The sequence below is a fragment of the Gastrolobium bilobum genome, unplaced genomic scaffold (assembly GCF_033153095.1).
Source record: "Gastrolobium bilobum isolate Gb01-03AN ecotype WA unplaced genomic scaffold, APGP_CSIRO_Gbil_v1 utg6164, whole genome shotgun sequence".
NCBI lineage: Eukaryota > Viridiplantae > Streptophyta > Magnoliopsida > Fabales > Fabaceae > Gastrolobium > Gastrolobium bilobum.
The window spans coordinates 208724-228858 of record NW_026896481.1 but is presented as its reverse complement, the minus strand read 5'-3'; the positions used below and the strand labels follow the sequence as shown (position 1 = coordinate 228858).

General features: G+C 38.1%; 1 protein-coding gene and 1 pseudogene across 1 annotated transcript; both read left to right on the top strand.

The window, feature by feature from the left end:
* The first annotated feature begins 5204 nt into the window (after positions 1–5204).
* On the top strand, positions 5205–5939 carry LOC133299934 (adenosylhomocysteinase-like; annotated as a pseudogene).
* A 10505-nt stretch (positions 5940–16444) lies between these two features.
* On the top strand, positions 16445–19617 carry LOC133299935 (small ribosomal subunit protein bS6c). The gene is made up of 2 exons (XM_061499427.1): positions 16445–16887; positions 19194–19617. The coding sequence occupies exons 1-2, from the start codon at positions 16558–16560 to the stop codon at positions 19431–19433; spliced, it is 570 nt and encodes a 189-aa protein (XP_061355411.1). The 5' UTR covers positions 16445–16557; the 3' UTR covers positions 19434–19617.
* The last annotated feature ends 518 nt before the right edge of the window (positions 19618–20135 follow it).

The window sequence follows — 20135 nt, the reverse complement described above, 5'->3', positions numbered from 1 at the left end:
CCTAAACTCTTTGAACTTTTCGAAAGCTTCGGATTTATATCTCATCAGGTACATTCTAACCAAGAAATTGAAATAATGTTTCTAGAAATACTTGGAACATAAAGACATTTATTCAAATGCAGAAAAAAACCCGTAGGCAAAATGAGGTCGGCTTCTCCAATAGAATGAGCAGCAACTCTTGCTCCATTACCAACACGGAGGTCCACCTCGTTCCTCTCCAATCTCCTTGGGCTCCTAAGTACCTGCAACATATTGCAGATGTGAGAACCACAACCGGTATCCAATACCCATGAAGTAGGATTAGCACATGAATAATTTATCTCAATCATGAAAATACCTGAGGTAGAAGCATCACCATGCTTCTTGTCCTTCACACTCTTCAGGTAGTCTGGACAGTTCCTCTTCCAATGGCCTTTCTTGCCACAATGGAAACACTCAGCATCGCCTTTGTCCTTGGATGCTTTCTTACCCTTCTTGTTTCCCTTCTTCTTCTTGGATTTTCCTTTGGGCTTAAGGGAGTCACCTTTAGCAGGCCCCTTACCTTTACCCTTGGCCTTGCTAGGCCCACCAATCAGAAGAGCTTGTGTCTTATCCTTCTTGATAGACACTTCAGCAGTTGTTAACATACTTAACAACTCAGGCAAGCTCACTTGCATCCCATGCATGTGGTAATTCATGATGAATTGACTAAAGGAAGGTGGAAGTGAGGTGAGCACTAAGTCATTACTTAGTTCGGCATCCATGATAAAGCCTAGATTTCCTAGCTTCTCAATCAGACCGATCATCTTAAGAACATGACTGCCAACAGACATGCTCTCAGACATCCTGCAAGAGAACAATTCTCTTGAGGCCTCATACCTCTCATGCCTGCCTTTAATGTCATACAACTCCTTGAGATGTAAGACAATAGAGGGAGCATCCATATGCTCATGCTGCTTTTGCAGTTTAGGCGACATGGATGCCAACATGATGCAAACAGCCAACACAATGTCATCCATGTGCTGTTTGTGGGCCTCGAAATCAAATTCCGCGAACCCATCTTCCCCTTCCCTAGGATCTACGGGTAATTCAGCATCTAGGACGTAAGCAATCTTTTCGGACCTTGGAACAATTCTTAGGTTCCGATACCAGTCCATAAAATTTGGACCGGTCAGCTTGTTCGTATCAAGTATGGAGCGTAGTGACAGTGTATTAGTCATACTAATTAACTGAAAAATGTAAAGATAAAATTAATTAATATTCGGTCATGTAGTAAAAACAAATTATTAAAGACTTTAAATAATTTTCTCCCTCCCACTATTTTATCTAAGTCAATGACCCTTCCTTTTGACTTAGGGTTATTCTACTTTTAGAATTTACCTTAGTGGGATTAAGAATGCGATTATTTATTTTAACCCCCATCTAAGACCGCAAGATTAATTTAAATAATGGATTGATCTTTATCAATGGTATCTCATACACTTTCTTAACATTAGGTTGACAACTCCTTGTCACTTAGTGGTGCATCTCATGCAACCAACCTAGCACTATTACCCTAAGCACATAAGCCCGGCTGGGCCTGCAGCTTATGTCTCAGTTAAGCACTAACCAGCACCCTAAGTGTCTTACACTTCTAATACTACTCTTACTCAACGAAACAGTGGGTCCCAACTGGGTTGTAGAGCACCACTATTTAGAGGAGTTTTGAGTAATATTGGTGGTGGGAGGTAATCATGCGCTTAATAATTTTATTCCTTTTAAGGGTTCATTTTATTAAGGGTTTATTAAGTCTCATCAAATGCATTAATATATTATCATGCTAGTCGTTACCTTTGTCATACATCTAACGGTTTAAACTAGTCGCAATTGGACTTGCATAATAATCATACAAACGCGATTTAGTCCAACTCATGCATACTAGATGTCATAAGTCATAAAGCATACATATCGCGATACTTTATCTCATGCATACTAGTCGTATAATAACATACATGCAAATAAAACAGTTTTATTTTGAGATAGTCATGGTGCTCGCTCTTTTGTCCATCTTGCTTCTCAAGCCTCGGCTTCTTGTCGTCTATACGCCACTAGCCTAATTTCTCTAATTACAATTAAAGAAACTCCAAAACATCTTGGAGGGACAAATAAAATACAAAATTTAAATTACAAAATTTGAAATTCAAATTACATCTCTTTTAAAAGAGCCCAAAATTACACATTAATTTAAATTTGAAATTTCAAATTCCAGGCACCATGACCATCCCCTTCCTCTTTTGCACCTGAAATGTTAGACAACTCATAAGTACAAAATATTATCACATAATATATATTTTTCACGTATGTCTTGATATTTAACAATTAATTATCAAAACATATTTAAAATTTAAAACTTTTCTTAATTTTTCAATTGGCAGAATTATATAACAATTAATATAATTCTAATTTTGTGGACTCTTTCTCAAAGAACACAAAATTAAATCATGCATATAGCCATCTACACTTAATGGCCGAACCATATACTCATGTATATGAGATTAATTTTTGAAAAAATTTTATTGCATGGTCATGAAACAATTCATGGAGAAAAAATAAGAAAACAATCAAGGTGTTCAAAACACCTTTCATGGTCGAACTCCACCCTTCAAAAAGGTGCTTCCTTTTAAAACTTTTATAAAGAAAAAGACAACAATGAATATGAATGGATGCATGAACATGGCATTCGAAATAACATGTTCATAAAAACAAAAACTTTAACCGTTTAAAGTATTGTAAATTAGAATCCATTCATAAAAATTGAATCTTTAACCTTTAAAGAGATTTTAACCGTGAAAAATATGATTACAAACAAGGTACCATCACCCGTCGATGGTAAAGCAACCGGGCTCTGATACCACTTGAAAGTTCGAAATGGCCTTGAAGGCCGATGCATGCAAGAGGGAAAAACAAAATTTTTCTTTGCGGAATATACATGCACATCAAGATCATGCTTTAGGAAAGCATGATGTTACCTTGTTTGTGAAATCACCAGATGATCAAGGCAGGTCTGAAGGGTTCAGACCCTCTAACGTTGATCCACACCACCCACTCGTCTAGGTGCAAGAACTCCTTCTTGTGAAGCCACCGGATGATAATCACAAAGAGGCTTGCTAGGTGCTCTATGTGTGAAGATGGAGGCTAGGTGAAAGTGTTTGAAAAAGTGAAGCTCTCAATGTGAAAGCTTCACAAGTGGCGCAGGAGAGAGGAGAGAATAGGTTAGGTTTTCAGAAAAACCCTTGGAGGAACAACTGATTACTTAGGCACATAAGAGGAGAGTATTTAAAATAAAATACCAATCAGATTTTTCTCCTAAAAATCTGATCATTAGGCGCCAGATAGGAGAGAGAGAGAAGTGGAGCTGTTTTATTTCAAAAATTGCTAACAGGCTCCTAGAATATTCTCTTGAGAATTGGTTCAAAACCTATTCAAAATTCTGATCAGAAATCTTCATAAGATCAGCTATATGGTGCGCCCCATATAGCCCAAAAAGGTGACCAGATACATCTGAGTAGTTGCATTCAAATTTGAATCAACTCACTCAGATTTTCTCCCAACTGACTGAATCTTCTGGAGCTGATTTTGATGAGCAAATCTTGCTCACCAATAACCCAAATCAGCGCCATATATGGCCTTGGATCTTGTCCAAAAGATTCTCTCATGATACTAGTGATTTGTTCCAACAAGATCTCATCTTATCCTTTTGTTATGAAACAACCTTTCATAGGCAATTCAAATTCAAATATTTGAATTCAAACATTCAAATATTCAAATTCAAATGTTCAAACATTCAAATTCAAAATTCAAATTTTCAAATTTCAAAATTCAAATTTCAAAATTCGAATTCAAAATCCAAATTTCAAATTTCAAATTTCAAATTTCAAATTCAAAATTCGAATTTCGAAATTCAAATTCAAAATTCAAAATTTCAAAATTCAAATTTCGAATTCCAAAATTCAAAATTTAAATGTTTGATAATTAATTTAACTAATTAAATTAATTAGTAATGTCTTGGACTATCCAAGCCCATTAAAATGAACCATGCGCCCTCTACCCCTTTAGGTGGAGTTCCAAACAACTTCTTGGGCTAATAACTATTATTAGGCTCAATACCTTTAATGCTAGAGCATCTAGACAATTAGGTGTTTGTGTGTGACCCATTAGGTCTAACTTAGCCACTGACATAAATGGGCTTAGGCCCAATAAGCCCACAACCCATCTAATGACAACACAAAGCACTAGCAATGCTTTGTTGCCCCAGAACTAGTTAGACTAATGATTTGACCATCCTATTAAACATATTTGGTTGCCGTACGTATTTCCTTTCGTCTCGGTTACCTTCCCATAAAACCTAGGGTAAGGAAGCGTATCAACCCCTGCGGTTTAGGGTAAGCTTTATTCGAAATTAGGGAATCTTCAATTTACAGACTCTAAAGGCAGATCATCTCATGATCTCTTTTACTATGCATAGATTCCCGAGTCCCTGTAAATGTCATCCCGATTTCTCCGGTTTACAGATAACCTAATCTCTCACAGAGATTTTACGAATTCCTTCAGCTTATCACCCTAGCCCTGTGTTCTTTCAGGACAAGCCCAACAGTATACCTATGAGTCTCCATGTTTCAGGCAGACGAGGTGCACAATCAAAGCATGCCTTCTAGAACACAGTCTAGGTAATAACTTCTGGTCTTAGGAAAGACATACCCAAATATAAAGGGACTACTCTGATGATACTCTCTGTGAGAGTTCCTCATAAAGTCTCTTTGTGGGTCCGTTCAGTGCGAGCTATACCCTTATAGGTCCACCCATGACTTTAGCTAAGACATCTCCATATCTGTAGCACATGAGGTCTATACCTTGTATCCATATACAAATAGATAAGTCGTGCTAGTCTTACCCGAGATTATTGACCCCATTCTTAGTATCTCTAGACTAGGAACATAAAATTAGGAATAAACATCTGGTATTCTTGAATCCTCATGATTGTGATCTCATCACAGATACTCAAGAGATACCTATTTTATTCCTCGGGGTTTATCAAGTTATTCATAATATATTAATATTAATATCGAGACAGAATTATGAAACAAGATAAAAAGTGCTTTTATTTATTTGCGACAATATTAAAAAGATCTACATTTATGTCCTTATTTAATCATAAGATTGTCTCTAGGACACCCAAATACTAACAGTACGATTGTCGTCACTCTCTCCCAGATTGACTCACGAGAGCCACTGATGTTATGATCGCAGGGAAAGTTGCTGTTGTGCGTGGTTACGGTGATGTTGGCAAGGGTTGTGCTGATGCATTAAAACAAGCTGGTGCATGCGTGATTGTGACAGAGATTGATCCTATTTGTGCCATTCAGGCATTAATGGAAGGTTTTCATGTTCTGACTTTGGAAGATGTTGTTACAGTGGGTGATATCTTTGTTACAACTACGGGTAACAAGGATATTATAATGGTTGAACACATGAGGAAAATGAAGAACAATGCTATTGTTTGCAACATTGGTCAATTCGACAATGAAATTGACATGCAGGGGCTTGAGAATTACCCTAGCGTGAAGCGCGTGACGGTGAAGCCTCAAACTGATAGATGGGTTTTTCCTGAGACTAATTCGGGGGTTATTGAGTTGGCTGAGGGTCGTTTAATGAACTTGGGTTGCGCCACAGGGCACCCAAGTTTTGTGATGTCGTGTTCATTTACGAACCAGGTTATTGCTCAGGTTGAGTTGTGGAAGGAGAAGGGTAATGGTAAGTATGAGAATAAAGTTTATGTTTTGGCTAAGGAACTTGATGAGGAGGTGGTTGCACTTCATCTTGGGAAGCTTGGTGGTAAGCTCACTAAGCTTACACAAACACAGGCTGATTATATCAGTGTGCCCATTGAGTGTCCTTATAAGAATGCTCACTATAGGTATTGATGTGTGGTGGAAGAATGGTAGTGTCTGATTGTCGGAGAGTTTCTGTTGTATATGGGACGGGTAATTGCAAGGTAATATAATGTTTTTTTGAGGGGCCGTTTGGTACAAGGTTTTTTATAAGATTTTCGTGAAATTGAATTTTTCTAAATTTTTAATTTTTGGATATTAAACTAAATGTAAAAATTATATTTTTAAAAATCGAGATTTTCGGATAAAATTTTTTTTTTTCCTCTACCAAACGCCGTGTGAGATGAGACCAAATGGGCTTGGATAGGACTTCGGTTTGGGCTGTATGCAATTTAATAGCTAACATGTGTCCACCTTTAATATGTCATAAGAAAATAAGAAAAAAATATGTAAAAGTTCTTTAAAAAAGAAAAAAAAAAACAAAGTTAGAGGTTAGAGGTCAGAGACAAATGGATCCTAATGGCAAGCTTTTATCTTGGGAACCTCTTATTAGTCCTGATTGTTATCGAAGACTGGTCGAAAAGTTGAATTATTTTATTATAATAAGACTAGATATTTCTTTTGCAGTTATGTGGTCAGCCAATTCCATGATTCTTCTTATGATTTCCATTGGGATGTGTTATGGACTTATATAAGGGGCCCATTGATTAACAGGCCCAGCAAGGGACAATCTAAGATATAAATCAGGCATAACTATGATGTGGACTATGATGCGGTCCATGTTAGTGAGGATGTTTCAGATACAGCCTCCACGCCAGCCCCCCCGCAACCGAATTGCAGACCCAGCTCCGCCTCCCCTTCTTTCTGGTGGACATTGCTTCCCGCGTTGTGAAGGATGCAGGTCCTGACTCCCGTCTTTCTCAAAATGTGTTCGCCGCAATTATGCGACGGATGGAAGATATGGAAAATAACAACAACCTCCAACAGCAAGAAGACTTCAGAAGAATTCAGGAGGAAAATGTGAGGAGAATGCAAGATATGGAGCAACGCTTGTTGGAGCTTAGGGGACTGGGAGCATAGGGGCTCAAGGACCGAGATGGCAATGGCCAGAACAGGGATCATAACCTGGACGATCAAATTCGGGTTACGGAGGTTGGGATCCAGGGAAGGCAAAATACTGGAACTACTGTGGGCCCAAATTTGGGAAGCCATGGGATGAACAACCAGAATGCGAACAGGAAACCTCTGGTCCAGAACGCTTCAACAGGAGGGAATATGCCGAGAAACAGGGATGGGGCACATCTTAACAAAGATGCGCAACCCGTCAGAGGACACGTTGAACTCGGTGCTTACAGGAGGAAGTACAGCATGGGGAAATACAATAACAGCCCCTTTACTGGCGAAATATTAAATGCTCCATTCCCAGAGGAATTTGACTCGGCATACTTGTCGAAGTACGATGGGAGCCATGACCCTCAAGTCCATATAGATGCATTCGACACAGACATGTATATCCGAGGAATTGATGAACCAATCATATCCCGAATATTTTCTATGACCTTAACTGGGGCTACTCAAGCATGGTTTTCAACCCTACTTGCAAACTCCATTTGATCTTTTGAAGAATTCAGAGAAAAGTTCCTGCTGAATGTTGCGACAAGCAAAAAACATCCAAAGTCTGAGTTCGCACTTGGAAAAATACGAAAGCAACCCGGAGAAACACTCCAGAGGTACCTGAACCAGTTTAAAGATGCGGCCTTGCAAGTACCGGGTTTGCAGGAAAATGTCCACGTCTATCTCATTGTAGCCGGGTTGAATGGATCATCTAGACCAGCGAAATCAGTCTATAAAGATCTCGTTAGGACGTTAGAGGAGTTAAGAACCCGGTCAAAGAAGTATTTAGAACTCGAATAAATGGAGATAGCAAATGCGCAAGGGGAAGAGAACAAAAGGATAAGTCCAAGAAGGAGAAGCCCAGCCCCGAGAGAAAAAGAACGAACTGGCAATAAAAAGAAGGATTCCCGCATGAGAATCCCAGATGATAGAGACTAGGTTGGAAGATATGAAAAATACACACCGTTGAATGCGTCTCGCTCTCAAATATGGAGGGAAGTGACAATGACGGACATGAAAAAAGTGGATAGACCCCGACCCATATTTGACAGAGGAGGCTTGGATAAGTCCAAATTTTGTGCCTTCCACAATGGACCGGGGCATACAACTGATCATTGTTGGGATCTCAGAGATGCTGTGGAAAAATTTGTCAGAGAAAGAAATTTGCGTCAATATGTCATTAAGACGCAGGGATCCAAAAACAATAAGAGGAAACCTGGCAGCCGAAATAGAAGCAACAGTCCAACACCTGAGAAGAAAAAGAAAGAGGATAAAAATCAAAAAGGTGATTCCAACAATGACGAATTCCCAGAAGCCGAGTTCGACTGCAATGTGATTAGTGGAGCCCTCAGAAGGGGGAATATACAGTAAGTGCCAGACGAAAATATCTCAGAGAGATACTCTCGATCCGAGATTGTCCAAAGTTTAAAGAGGACCCCAATAAGCCAGATCCCCCTTTACTCTACTTCACAATGGAGGATATGCATGGGGTCTTGCCAGGGCATGTTGATTGTCTAGTCATCACTGAAACCCTGGTTAATTGTCAGATTAAAAAGATTTTCATACTATGGGAGGCTTTCAAAAAGATGAACTTGGATGCGGAGGATCTCAAGCCTTGTAAGACAACTCTAATAGCTTTTAACTGAGAAAACACACCTCCTAAAGGCTATATAGATCTCAGGTTAACCCTAGGGACCAAAGAAGCGTTCAAATCAGAGCGTGTGAGGTTCATCGTAACCAATTTTCCCTCTCCTTATAATATCATCCTTGGGAGACCAACCCTACATAAATGGGATAAGTTGGTTTCCATAAAGCATCAAAAGATAAAGATGATAACCAACAAGAATGAAGTCATCACTATTCATGGGGATCAAAGAGAATCAAGAGAGTGTTACTTTGTATCCGTTAAAGGAAACGAAGGCAAACACCTGAGTCCACCTCGAATTCGTCCAGGAGACAAAGCCAGAAAAAGGTAATCCCTCATCATTCAAGTAAACCAGTTAATATGATTGAATTGGATATGAGGGAAGAAGCAATCCCCAAACCAGAACCTGATGGAGAATTGGAAGACCTTATGTTGGGAGAAGAACCCGATAAATTTCCAAAAATTGGTAAGACCATTGATCCCAGTGTCAAGGAAGAATTAATTCAATTCCTTAAAAGCAACACGGATGTCTTCACGTGGAAGTCATCTGAGATTCCTGGCATTGATCCAAAATTTGTCATAAGTTGGCAATTTATCCCAGATCAGCGCTACTAGCACAAAAGAAAAGAAAACTGGGGCCAGAAAGGGAACAATTCTTAGAAGAATATGTCAACGAGTTACTTGATGCCGGGTTGATACGTGAAGTCCAATACACGACTTGGCTCGCCAACGTCGTTATGGTAAAAAAGCCTAATGGAAAATGGAGGGTCTGCACAGACTATACAGACCTAAACAAGGTGTGTCCAAAGGACTCTTACCCTATGCCCAACATAGATCAGCTAGTCGACAACTCGGTTGGATTCCAATTGCTATCATTCATGGATGCTTATTTCGGTTACAATCAAATCCCAATGTACTCGAAAGACCAAGAAAAATAACATTTATTACTGAAAGGGAAAATTGCTACTACAATGTGATATCTTTTAGGCTCAAAAACTCTGGGGCTACATACCAGAGGATGACGAATAAGGTGTTCGAGGATCAACTCGGCAAAAACATTGAGGTGTACATAAACGACATGATTGTTAAGTCGTTTGATATAGCGAATCATGTCCAGGATCTGGAACAAACATTTCAGAAACTCAGAGACTACCGTATTCGTCTGAACCTAGTAAAATGCGCATTTGGAGTCCCAGTAGGAAAATTCCTGGGTTTTATGTTAACCCATAGAGGAATTGAGGCAAATCCCGACAAATGCAAAGTGGTACATGATATGAAAGCTCCTCAGAGCAAGAAGGAGGTTCAGCAACTGACGGGTAAACTGGCTGCTTTAACCCGGTTCCTACCTAAGTCGGCCAAGAATGCCCTCTCATTCTTCAAATTGCTAAAAAAAGAAGCTGTGCAGGAGTGGAACCTTGAATGCAAAATTGTGTTCGACAAAATAAAGAAATGCTTGGCAGCCCCACCAATACTGACCAAGCCAGAACTAGGAGATACCCTGATTTTGTACTTGGCTATTAGAGAAGAGGCAATAAGTGTTGTGCTAGTTAAAGAAACGAGCAAAGGCCAAGAGCCGATTTACTTCGTCAGCAGGGCCCTACAAGGACCCGAATTAAGGTACCAGAAGCTGGAAAAAAATGGCATTTGCCTTGCTTATTACGGCAAGAAGACTATGACCATACTTTCAAGGACATCAGATAATAGTCAGAACTAATCAACCCATACGACAGATCTTGCACAAGCCAGATCTAGATGGAAGGATGACCAACTGGGCAATAGAACTCTCTGAATACGGTATAACATATGAAAGCCGGCAGGCCATCAAGTCACAAGCTTTGGCCGACTTCGTAATGGAGCTCTCCTTGGTTGACACGGGAACTGAACAAGAAAAAAATGTTTGGAAGGTCTACGTTGATGGATCATCTAACGATAAAGGGAGTGGAGCCGAAATCCTACTTGAAAGTCTAGATGGGGTGTCAATAGAACACTCCTTGTACCTGAGCTTCCCGACTTTAAACAATTAGGCAGAGTATGAAGTCTTAATAGCCGGATTGATGCAAGCTAAAGAGCATGGGGCTAAGAAGGTTAAAATCTTTAGTGACTCCCAATTGGTAACTTCTCAGATTGAGGGGAAGTATCAGGTCAAAGGACCTCTGCTGATGAAGTATCTCACCAAGGTCAAAGAAGTCATGGCCGAGTTTGAAGAAGTAAAAATCACTCATATCTCTCGAGAGGAGAATAGCAGAGCTGATATCCTGTCCAAACTAGCAAGTACTAAAAATCTAGGAAACCACAGAACCGAGGTCCAACAAAGTATAGCCGAACCGAGTTGTGTGATGATAATCACTTTGGCAAATGATTGGAGACAGCCAATAGTGGCATATCTCGAAAAAGGGACATTGCCAGAAGACCCAGCGGAGTCAAGAAAACTGATCCGGGATGTAACACAGTATGCAATAGTGGAGGATCAATTATATAGAAAGGGGTTTCACACCCCGATGCTGAAATACTTGAACTCGAAGGAAGCAGAATATGTCCTAGCTGAGATACATAAAGGAATCAACGGCCAGCACATGGGGGCTAAAACTTTGACTAGAAAGGCCCTTCGAGCAGGATATTATTGGCCAACCATGGAAACTGATTCCAAAGCATGTTAGAAAATGCGACAGCTGCCAGAAACACGCCAGGTTAATTCTTTCACCTCCAGAAGAATTGAAGTACATCTCGGCTCCATGGCCCTTTTACAAATGGGGGATGGACTTGCTGGGACCTTTCAAAGCGGCTGAAGGACAACTGAAGTGGCTAATTGTAGCCGTTGATTACTTCACAAAATGGATAGAAGCAGAACCCGTCACCATGATAACCTCATCTCGTGTGCAAAGATTCTTTGAAAGAAACATTGTCTCCAGATTTAAAATACCAGCTGAGGTGGTAACAGATAATAAAACCCATTTTACCGATAGAAGGTTCCAAGAATTGATGAAAGACTTAAAATTCAAACACTGTTTCGCATCTGTGGAACATCCTCAATCAAATGGGCAAGATGAAGCTGCGAACAAAGTAATTATTGATGGGCTCAGAAAACGAATGAAATATGCTAAATAAAGCTGGGTTAATCAGTTATACTTTGTTCTAAGGGATACAGAACAAGCGCCCAAACAATGACAGGACAATCTCCAGGCTTACCTATGGATGTGAGGCTATGATCCCGGTTGAGATAGGGGAACCTTCGTAGAGAAGGATAAACACTATCAAACAAAAAGAAGAATAGAATAGCAAGTTACTTGCAGCCGAGCTAGACCTTATTGATGAAGTCCGAGTTACGACACATTGCCAGAAAATGACAACCAAGCGACTGATAGCAGCCAAATACAACAGAAAAGTGAGACCAACGGCATTTGAGAAAAATGACCTGGTACTCAGAAGGACAAATATTGGCAACAAGAATGCCAGAGAAGGAAAGTTGGCTGCAAACTGGGAAAGCCCTTACCGGGTTAAAGAAAAGCTTGGAAAAAGAGCCTATGTTCTGGAAACGACAGAAGGCAAAGCTATCAAGAGAACATGGAATGCGGATAAACTGAAAATGTATTACAGTTAAATCCGGGATCCACAGTCTGAATATTTGAAGTATTCTCAATTTCTAGGCGATTTATTTTGCTTGTTTAGGGATTGGCTAAACCCGACTATATCGGAAAATTCATGTAATCAACGCATTTGATATCAATAAATAAGGAGTTTTTTTTGAAACTTATCCTTACAAACTTACGATGCATCAACATAAAATTTGAGATACAAGTGCATTTTGTCATGTGACTCTGATCAAGTAGAAATGCTCCTTACTAAGGTTGAAAGACCCAAATAGGACATGTGACAATACTGTCTTTGCATTGGATAGAACCGGGTTACAAAACCCAAGTAATGATTGAAGATGACAATGATCACCTTCATCAATGCTGACTTAACAAAACGTTGAGTTAAAAGAAACATGCGTCATGAAGAATGACAAAAAACAGAATCTGTATGATATGCCTTGACCTCGGCCAGGTCAATAAATAAGAACTCGAGAAACGTATATCTAAGTTGCAAAAATAATCCATCTCGGATGGAAAAAAACTTGAATAGGGTTTGAGATACTTAGAAAATTGACTAAGTTACAAACCTAGATAACAAATATGCAAAATTTGTTTATCAAAATCAAGAAAATGCTAAGTTCTTACAAGTATTGGGAAGCACCAGAACTTCAAGCAATTCAGCAAGCTGATAAACCTCAAATACTTAGAAAAATACGTTTAAGTTATCAAGGGTGTATGAAATACAAAACGACAGTATAAAAGCAAAATTATCCAAACGCATGAAATAAATGGAGAATCGTTAGAGATTAAGAAAGGAAACCGGAAGAAAACCGGGAATATTCACGACAAAACCAAAAGGGGCTCAAAAGCCCCAGAAAAAGAAAATTACAAAATAAACCGGCATCCCGGTCCTTCATTCAGCAGGGGTCTCCACTTGTTCCATCTAAACATCACCCACCTTGACAGGAGCTTGATTGGTGACCTCCTCACCTCCCTTAACTTGATCACCTTCAATGAATCACCAGCAGGGGACTCTGGAGGAGAAATGATCTGACCATTGCTGATGTAGGCCTTCAGATGCAAGCCGGTAGTATTAAACTGCAATCCAGGATTGAAAACCTTAATTTGGTTCAGTGCGTTGTTGAAAGAACCGACAACCGACTTTTCAAGCTCTCCCCGGTAAAACTGGGCATCAGTCTCGGCTTCTTTCAACTTGGCTTCAACCCCTTCATGAACAATTTTAAAATCCTTCAAAGATTGACAGTTGCATGCATGCAAATACTGAAGGTCATTATGATCCTTTTGAAGGGATGTCAAGTCCTGTTTCATCTTCGCCAGCTCTGCAACGGTCTTAGTATTGTCATCTCGAAGGGTTGTGAAATCCTCTTTCACCTTCACCAACTCGGCAACCGTCTTGGCCCTTTCCTCCCGGGATGCATTCATCTCATTGAGGGTACGAAGATACTTGTTTTTCAAAGAAAGTAAAGGCCTTTCTATCGTAGCCATCTTCATACAATTAAGTTCCATATTTTCTAACTCTCTCACCTGAGAGGTAGTGAAGGGAGTAGAATTAAAGAAATGCTCTGGTGGGCAAACGGATCACAGAGATCACCACTGATCCCGGATTGCCATAAGGCATGCTTGGTAAGACCAGCGGCGGAGGGAGGAGCATGGGTCTTGATCAAAGCTTGAGTAGAGGTGGGGGCGCCCCTATCAACAGGGGTTCCCTTGACCCTATCGCCGATAGGGATGGGGGTGCCCATATCAGCAGCAGAAGGCTTCTTGGCCTTCGGGTTAGGAGCCTTTTTTTTTTTGGTTGTCAAGTCGATGACCGCATCCTTCTTACCCCGGCTAAGGGCAGCCATGAAGCTAGGCTGTTCATTTTGCTGGCCATTCATACCTGGAACTGCAAATCAAAGACATGAAACCGGGTTATTAAGGCACAATATGATTAAAATGTGTGTAAATGCTCAAACAAAATCATACATATGCTGGACAATTTATCATGGGAGGTTTTCTGAATTTAAGGCTAAAAAAACGGATGAGGACATTAATTATCGAAGTTGTGCAATCATCCCAACCATGATAGTTGCTCTCATATTAATACCTTTGAGGACTCATTATATGTTTTGAATCAATGGCTTAATGTTCTTCAATCAGTTCAAATCCCCCTTGCACTCATTCCCTTTCTTTGTTTGGTCCTGTCCAAAGATTATTTCCTAGCTTGTGGCTGCTCTGGTGATAGTGATAAGTGGCTATGTTTTACTGGAATCCTTCTCCTCTATTATGGCCTTACTGAATTTTTCGGCTCCCGCCATCCACTTCCTTATAAGAGTGTTTGCTTGGTGTGTTTACTTGCAATTTTTTTTGGCAAGTCTACCTTGAGGACAAGGTGCTTGTTAAGAGGTATGGAATGATACGTATGGGTAATTAGTATGTTGTTAGACAAGTGAGGGAAATTAGGGAGTTTGTTATTCTGTTATTTTGTATTTGTTATTCCTTTTGCTTTTATGTTATTTTTCCTTTTTGTTGCTATTGGCTAGTGCTTGTATAAAACACTGGTTTACTAATAATGAAGGTAAGAAGAAATATTGTGAACCATTGTTTGGTTTAGGATGTACACTCCCTCGAATAAAGAAACAATTATCGTATTAGAAGACTCCTTAGTTGGTAAATCGAGATTTTAGGTTGAGTGAGGCAAGCACCAAAAGATTAGAGTTAGATTGGCCAAATTCCGATGTTTTAAAATAGCAATTGCCCTAATTCTAGGGACAAAATTCTTTTAGGGCAGGGGGAGGGGTAATGTAAGACCCATTTATTTTCTTTTTTTTTCTTAAAAAAGAAAGAATATTAATAAATAAAAAAAACTAGACCTTCACTTTCTTTATTTTCTCTTTGCCGAAAAATAACCCTGTCTCACCAAACCATAAACATTTTTCTCCTTGAGCAAATCCATTACTTCTTCTCTCTACAACCACAAACCCATTTCCCCCCTTTCATCTTCTTTTTTCTTCTCTTCGATTGAGCTCAATCTCAACTTGAACTTGAAGTAGTTACAGCTTAAGGTAGTGGAACTTTTGGCATGCAAGTGAGGAACTTAAAGGTAGGGATTTGTGGCTGAAGTAAGGAACAACTTGTAAGGAGGGACCTTCAATTGTTAAGAGTCGAAGATTTAACAAGATCAAAGCTTCAAGAGGTAAGTTATAGAACTCTTATAAGTGGCATGTCAGGCCATTCTAGATCTAGTGAAGTCTAAACAACACCAATGCCGCTATAATATTGCTCATTCTGACACTACTATAATGAATAAGGACCTGTACTCGGTTAAAGATGCAATGGATATATTGAATGAGATGGTGGATTTGGACAACGAGGTATATACCTGTTCTAGATCGGCCGAATAGCCTTGCCAAGTTGACCCCTCTGGCCATCCGATAAAGCCTCCCTCTCTTTGCATATGGAGTACATAGCTCCCTTGTATACGTGTCCTACACGCCTTTCACGCACACATGACATTTTACATGTCAAGGTCACGCAGCATCACACTTAGCAGGGCCACAAAGTTAAAGATGATTATGATATCACACTTTACACAGTTTAAAAGAATCTCCAACACCTTATATAAAGGGATCTTTGATCCCTCATTTCTCTATCTTTTCTATTTACTTGTTATTGCTATTACTCTGTAGAAATCTCTAGTGATATTCCCATAAAAAAATAGTATCCTATTAAGTTTTTAAATTAGATATTCAAGGAGAAAAGTTACATATTGTTGATAATTACTAGTTCAAGTATTAAGTAATTTTATTTTCTTAATAAAAAATTTAAGAGCAACTTTAACCAAAAATAAAATAAAATTTAAGAGCAACTTTTGTATGAATTTGATCGTACTTAAACTATATTAAATTATAATTAATGAATTGACGGAAAATATAATAAAAATAAATAAATTATGACCAATAAAAAATATTTAACTTTTATATAAAAATTACGATACTTTAAAAAAGAAAAAAACAAACCCATTATTTAAAACAAGGATAAGATCGGTTTACAAACTTTTTTTTGCAAATTACACTAAGTACGACCGGTGTACACTAGATGATTAAAGTATGACCTGTCGTACTTAGTATAATTTGTAAGAGTTTTTTAAACAAAAAAATTTGTAAATATAATCTGCTTCTTTGAAATAATATAAATTACAATAATTAAGTTTTTTTTTATTTCGTTCTCCCCTATTTTTATTTGTTCTCCAACAAACCAATATCGGTTGCATACTCTGCAGATTGCCTTATCTGTATCAAATCACAATTTGGTGTATACACTGATTCATTGTTGAGAGAGAGAGAGAGAGAGAGAGTAACAGCTGCAACATTCCTCTCCAATGGCAATGGCATCTTCTTCAATGACAGGGTTTCCTCTTCTCTCATGTTATTTTGGCCCCAACTTCAACATTCCAAAGCCAACCTGTTCCTTCCCATTTTCTTCTCCTTCATTTACTCACCAAAAGAAGAGAAGCGTCTCTGTCAACGTCGACACCCTCGACTTCTCCGGATTCGGGTCGGAGAACGACCCGATTTCTCCCGTACCCGAATTACCAGCTGTGGAGGAGCCCCAGTGCCCGCCCGGTCTCAGACCCTACGAAACAATGGCGGTTTTGAGACCCGACATGACTGAGGATGAGCGACTCTCACTCACCCAAAAGTACGAGGAGGTACCTTTTCTTTCTCTCTTTCCCTTTTAAAGTTTTCAACTTAAAACATATGATGAATTAGGATAATCAAATTGAACTTGTTTTCTTTGCTTCTTTTTTCATTTTACATTTTTATATATATATGTATGTAATCATTGTTCCTGTCACAATGTACAAATGCTAGCAATGGATTTGGTTTCTTCATTAATAATAAAAATATGAGTTGTATCTTGTTTTACACTTAGCAAGTTATTTTATTAGCATTATAAAACTTGATTATTGCATACAGTACTCTAGTAGGACTTTTATTTTATGATAATTATCTAAAATAACTCCTTAGTATCCTTAAAAATAATTCCTTCCCAAAGAATCAAAAATCAAAATATAATTCTAATTGAATCCTCCAAATTCATATAGCATGTAGGGAAAAAAAAAAAAAACTTAGGATTATGCTGTAGCATTAAGGAGATGCTTGGAGGGTTAAGGATATGTAAAAGATATCTAAAACCCAGACAAAACTGGGGCTTGTCTCCTCTGTGCCAACCGGGGAGATAGAAGAAAATTTTGTTATTAAATGTCAATAGGGGTAGATATCATAGATTGGAGAATTCCAATCTAACATGGTTTTATCCTCTCACCTTCCAAAATGCATAAGGTTTGTGACTATCTTTCAGAATCTCCACATAAACTCCAACTTACTTCCCCATGTAGGTTTGTCACCTTGTGTTGGTTGCTCTGTCATTCTTAATATTTTGGTTATCTCTTTGGCCCAAATCTTGGAACTCCTGCTTAATGTGCTACCATACACTGCGCCATGTACATAAAGAAATCTCTCATTCTTAAATTAGCTCTTTGTTCAAAATTTAAATTGAAAAAAATTTAACTTCTAAATTTCCTTTTGAAGCTACAGAACATTCTGATATAGAAACTTACTGTGTCATTATTGTATCATCTTTTCTACAAAATGGTTAGCGGTGACCTATTATTATCAATGTGTTTTTTTATGAAGAGCTGAATAATTATCTTCAAATTAAGCCATGTATACAATATCTAGGATTCTAGACCTTGTTACTGACATGTATGTGGGTAGGAGGGAGGAGGGATAGAATGTTATAGGCAAGAATTGCTCTCGAGTATTTGCTTATCATGGATTGAAGAAAGCGCATTTTTTCTCTCATTTTATTTTGATGGATGAGAAATGTTTGAGTACAAACTGAACTGACTCTGCAAGTGAAAACAAAGCTGAAATAATTGCAGATTGAAATGTATAGCCCCGGGAGGAGGGCATGGGGAAGTACACTCATTTTTGCATTTATGGTTCTAGATGTTCTAGTCGAGTACGGATAATGATGAATTCAGCAAAGATTGTGGATGCATGATATTTCACTAACTGTAAAAAGAGGAAAATGAAAACTGAATACATGCTTTGTCTAAGTCTAAACTTTTTTTTTATTCCCATGCAACAACCTTTATGTTTCTGGACATATTTTGGAAGCTGAACTCACTTAATTAAGACTCCATTGCCTGTTATTATAGAAAGGAACATTTGAGCCATTACTGAATATGATTGTGCTGAGTGTTTATCCTTTCATGGGAAGAAAATCTGCTATATCACTGTAGGCTGCTGGTTATTTGCCATTATTTTTTAGTGAAACAATGCGCAAAATAATATGTAGTAAAGACCTAGTAGAGCACTACCCAGGGTCGAGTACTTGATCAGTCAAATGTGCCTTAAGGGCAGGCTCTGGTTATATGTTAAGATTCATTATGCTATCATTAATCCCTGATTGTCAGTTATTTCATCCATTTTTGCTGTTTTGTGAGCACTAAAAATGGTATTCACATTTGGCATTTAAATTGTCTCGAGAAAATCTGGCATGACAGTATCTTTTTTATTTGAGTGTAAATATTTTAAATTTAAGTGTTATAAAATTAATAATAATTTAAAAGAGAAGCTCCTTTAAAGTGGGTGTGGTTGTAAGCAGTAGTCATTTGCGTTTAATTTATGTTGATAATTTTCCCTTCAATATGAAGACCCTCTTAATATGGCAGTGGGGTTTTTAAATAATAAATTGATCATTCTCTGATGAAGTTGAAGCTTGATAACAAAGTAGGTTGTATTTATGTGTGGTATGAAAGGTGGCAATCTAATCACATTTCAGGTTATAATTAACTTACAACATAACTCAAATTGCTGCAATACATGTTGATGAAATTGAAGAAGTACTTTTTTTTTTTTTTTTTTCCATAAAGATGATGAATTGTGTGAAATAATTTTTTTACACTATGTTGGAAATTGTTTACGAATATAATTTATCTTTTTGTAGCTGCTTGTAGCTGGAGGTGGCATGTATGTAGAGGTTTTTAACAGAGGAGTTATTCCACTAGCATATAGCATCAAGAAGAAAAACAAGGCAGGAGAGACTAACACTTATTTGGATGGTATCTACCTCCTCTTCACCTACTTCACGAAGCCCGAGTCCATAGACATTCTTGAGGAGACACTGCAAGCTGATGATAATATTGTCCGTTCAATGACTTCCAAAATTAGGAAAAGGAAATATTAGTTGTTTTGAGCTCTTGACTAGTTATGAGAAAAAGATGGTTGGGGAGAAAAAAACTGTATTGACTATGTAATATCTTTTGTTAATCTGATATTTTTCCCGTTTCATTTTGATTCTTGTATTTTTGTAGCATGAAGTAATTGAAAGAGAGGTGCTATCATTTACAATATGAAGAGTTACCTATAGGCCTGTGAATCTGATAATAATAATCTTTCTACTTTTTATTATTTTGTAATTTCGGGTTCTAAAACTCTTGGTTAGATTGAATTAGGTGCAACTGTGCAAGCAAACAGTTTACTAGGTGTGTTGTGAATATAAAGGACATAGCCCAATACATAAAAGCTTAGGTGGATAAATCAGTGGCAGCCACAGGAAACATGATAGGTGATACAAATGGTGAGGTAAACAGAGAATGTAGGGAAAATGTGGGTTGTGTTCTTTGTGATAAGTTTTCCTTTTCCCTGGTGTTATCTTTCCTTCACTGCAATTTTATCTATTGTTCGATAGCCTGTCACTCCTCTGTACCTGGAGTGTGTGGTTGCTGAAGTTATCTTGAGTATTATTTATTTAAATACATATGGAAAAGAAATTTTTTAAATAGGAACCAAAATCAAACTTATAGTATATTTACAGGGACAAAAACATATTTAAGTCATTATTGTATGATTATTATTATTATTATTATTATTATTTTTTGGTAGTTGC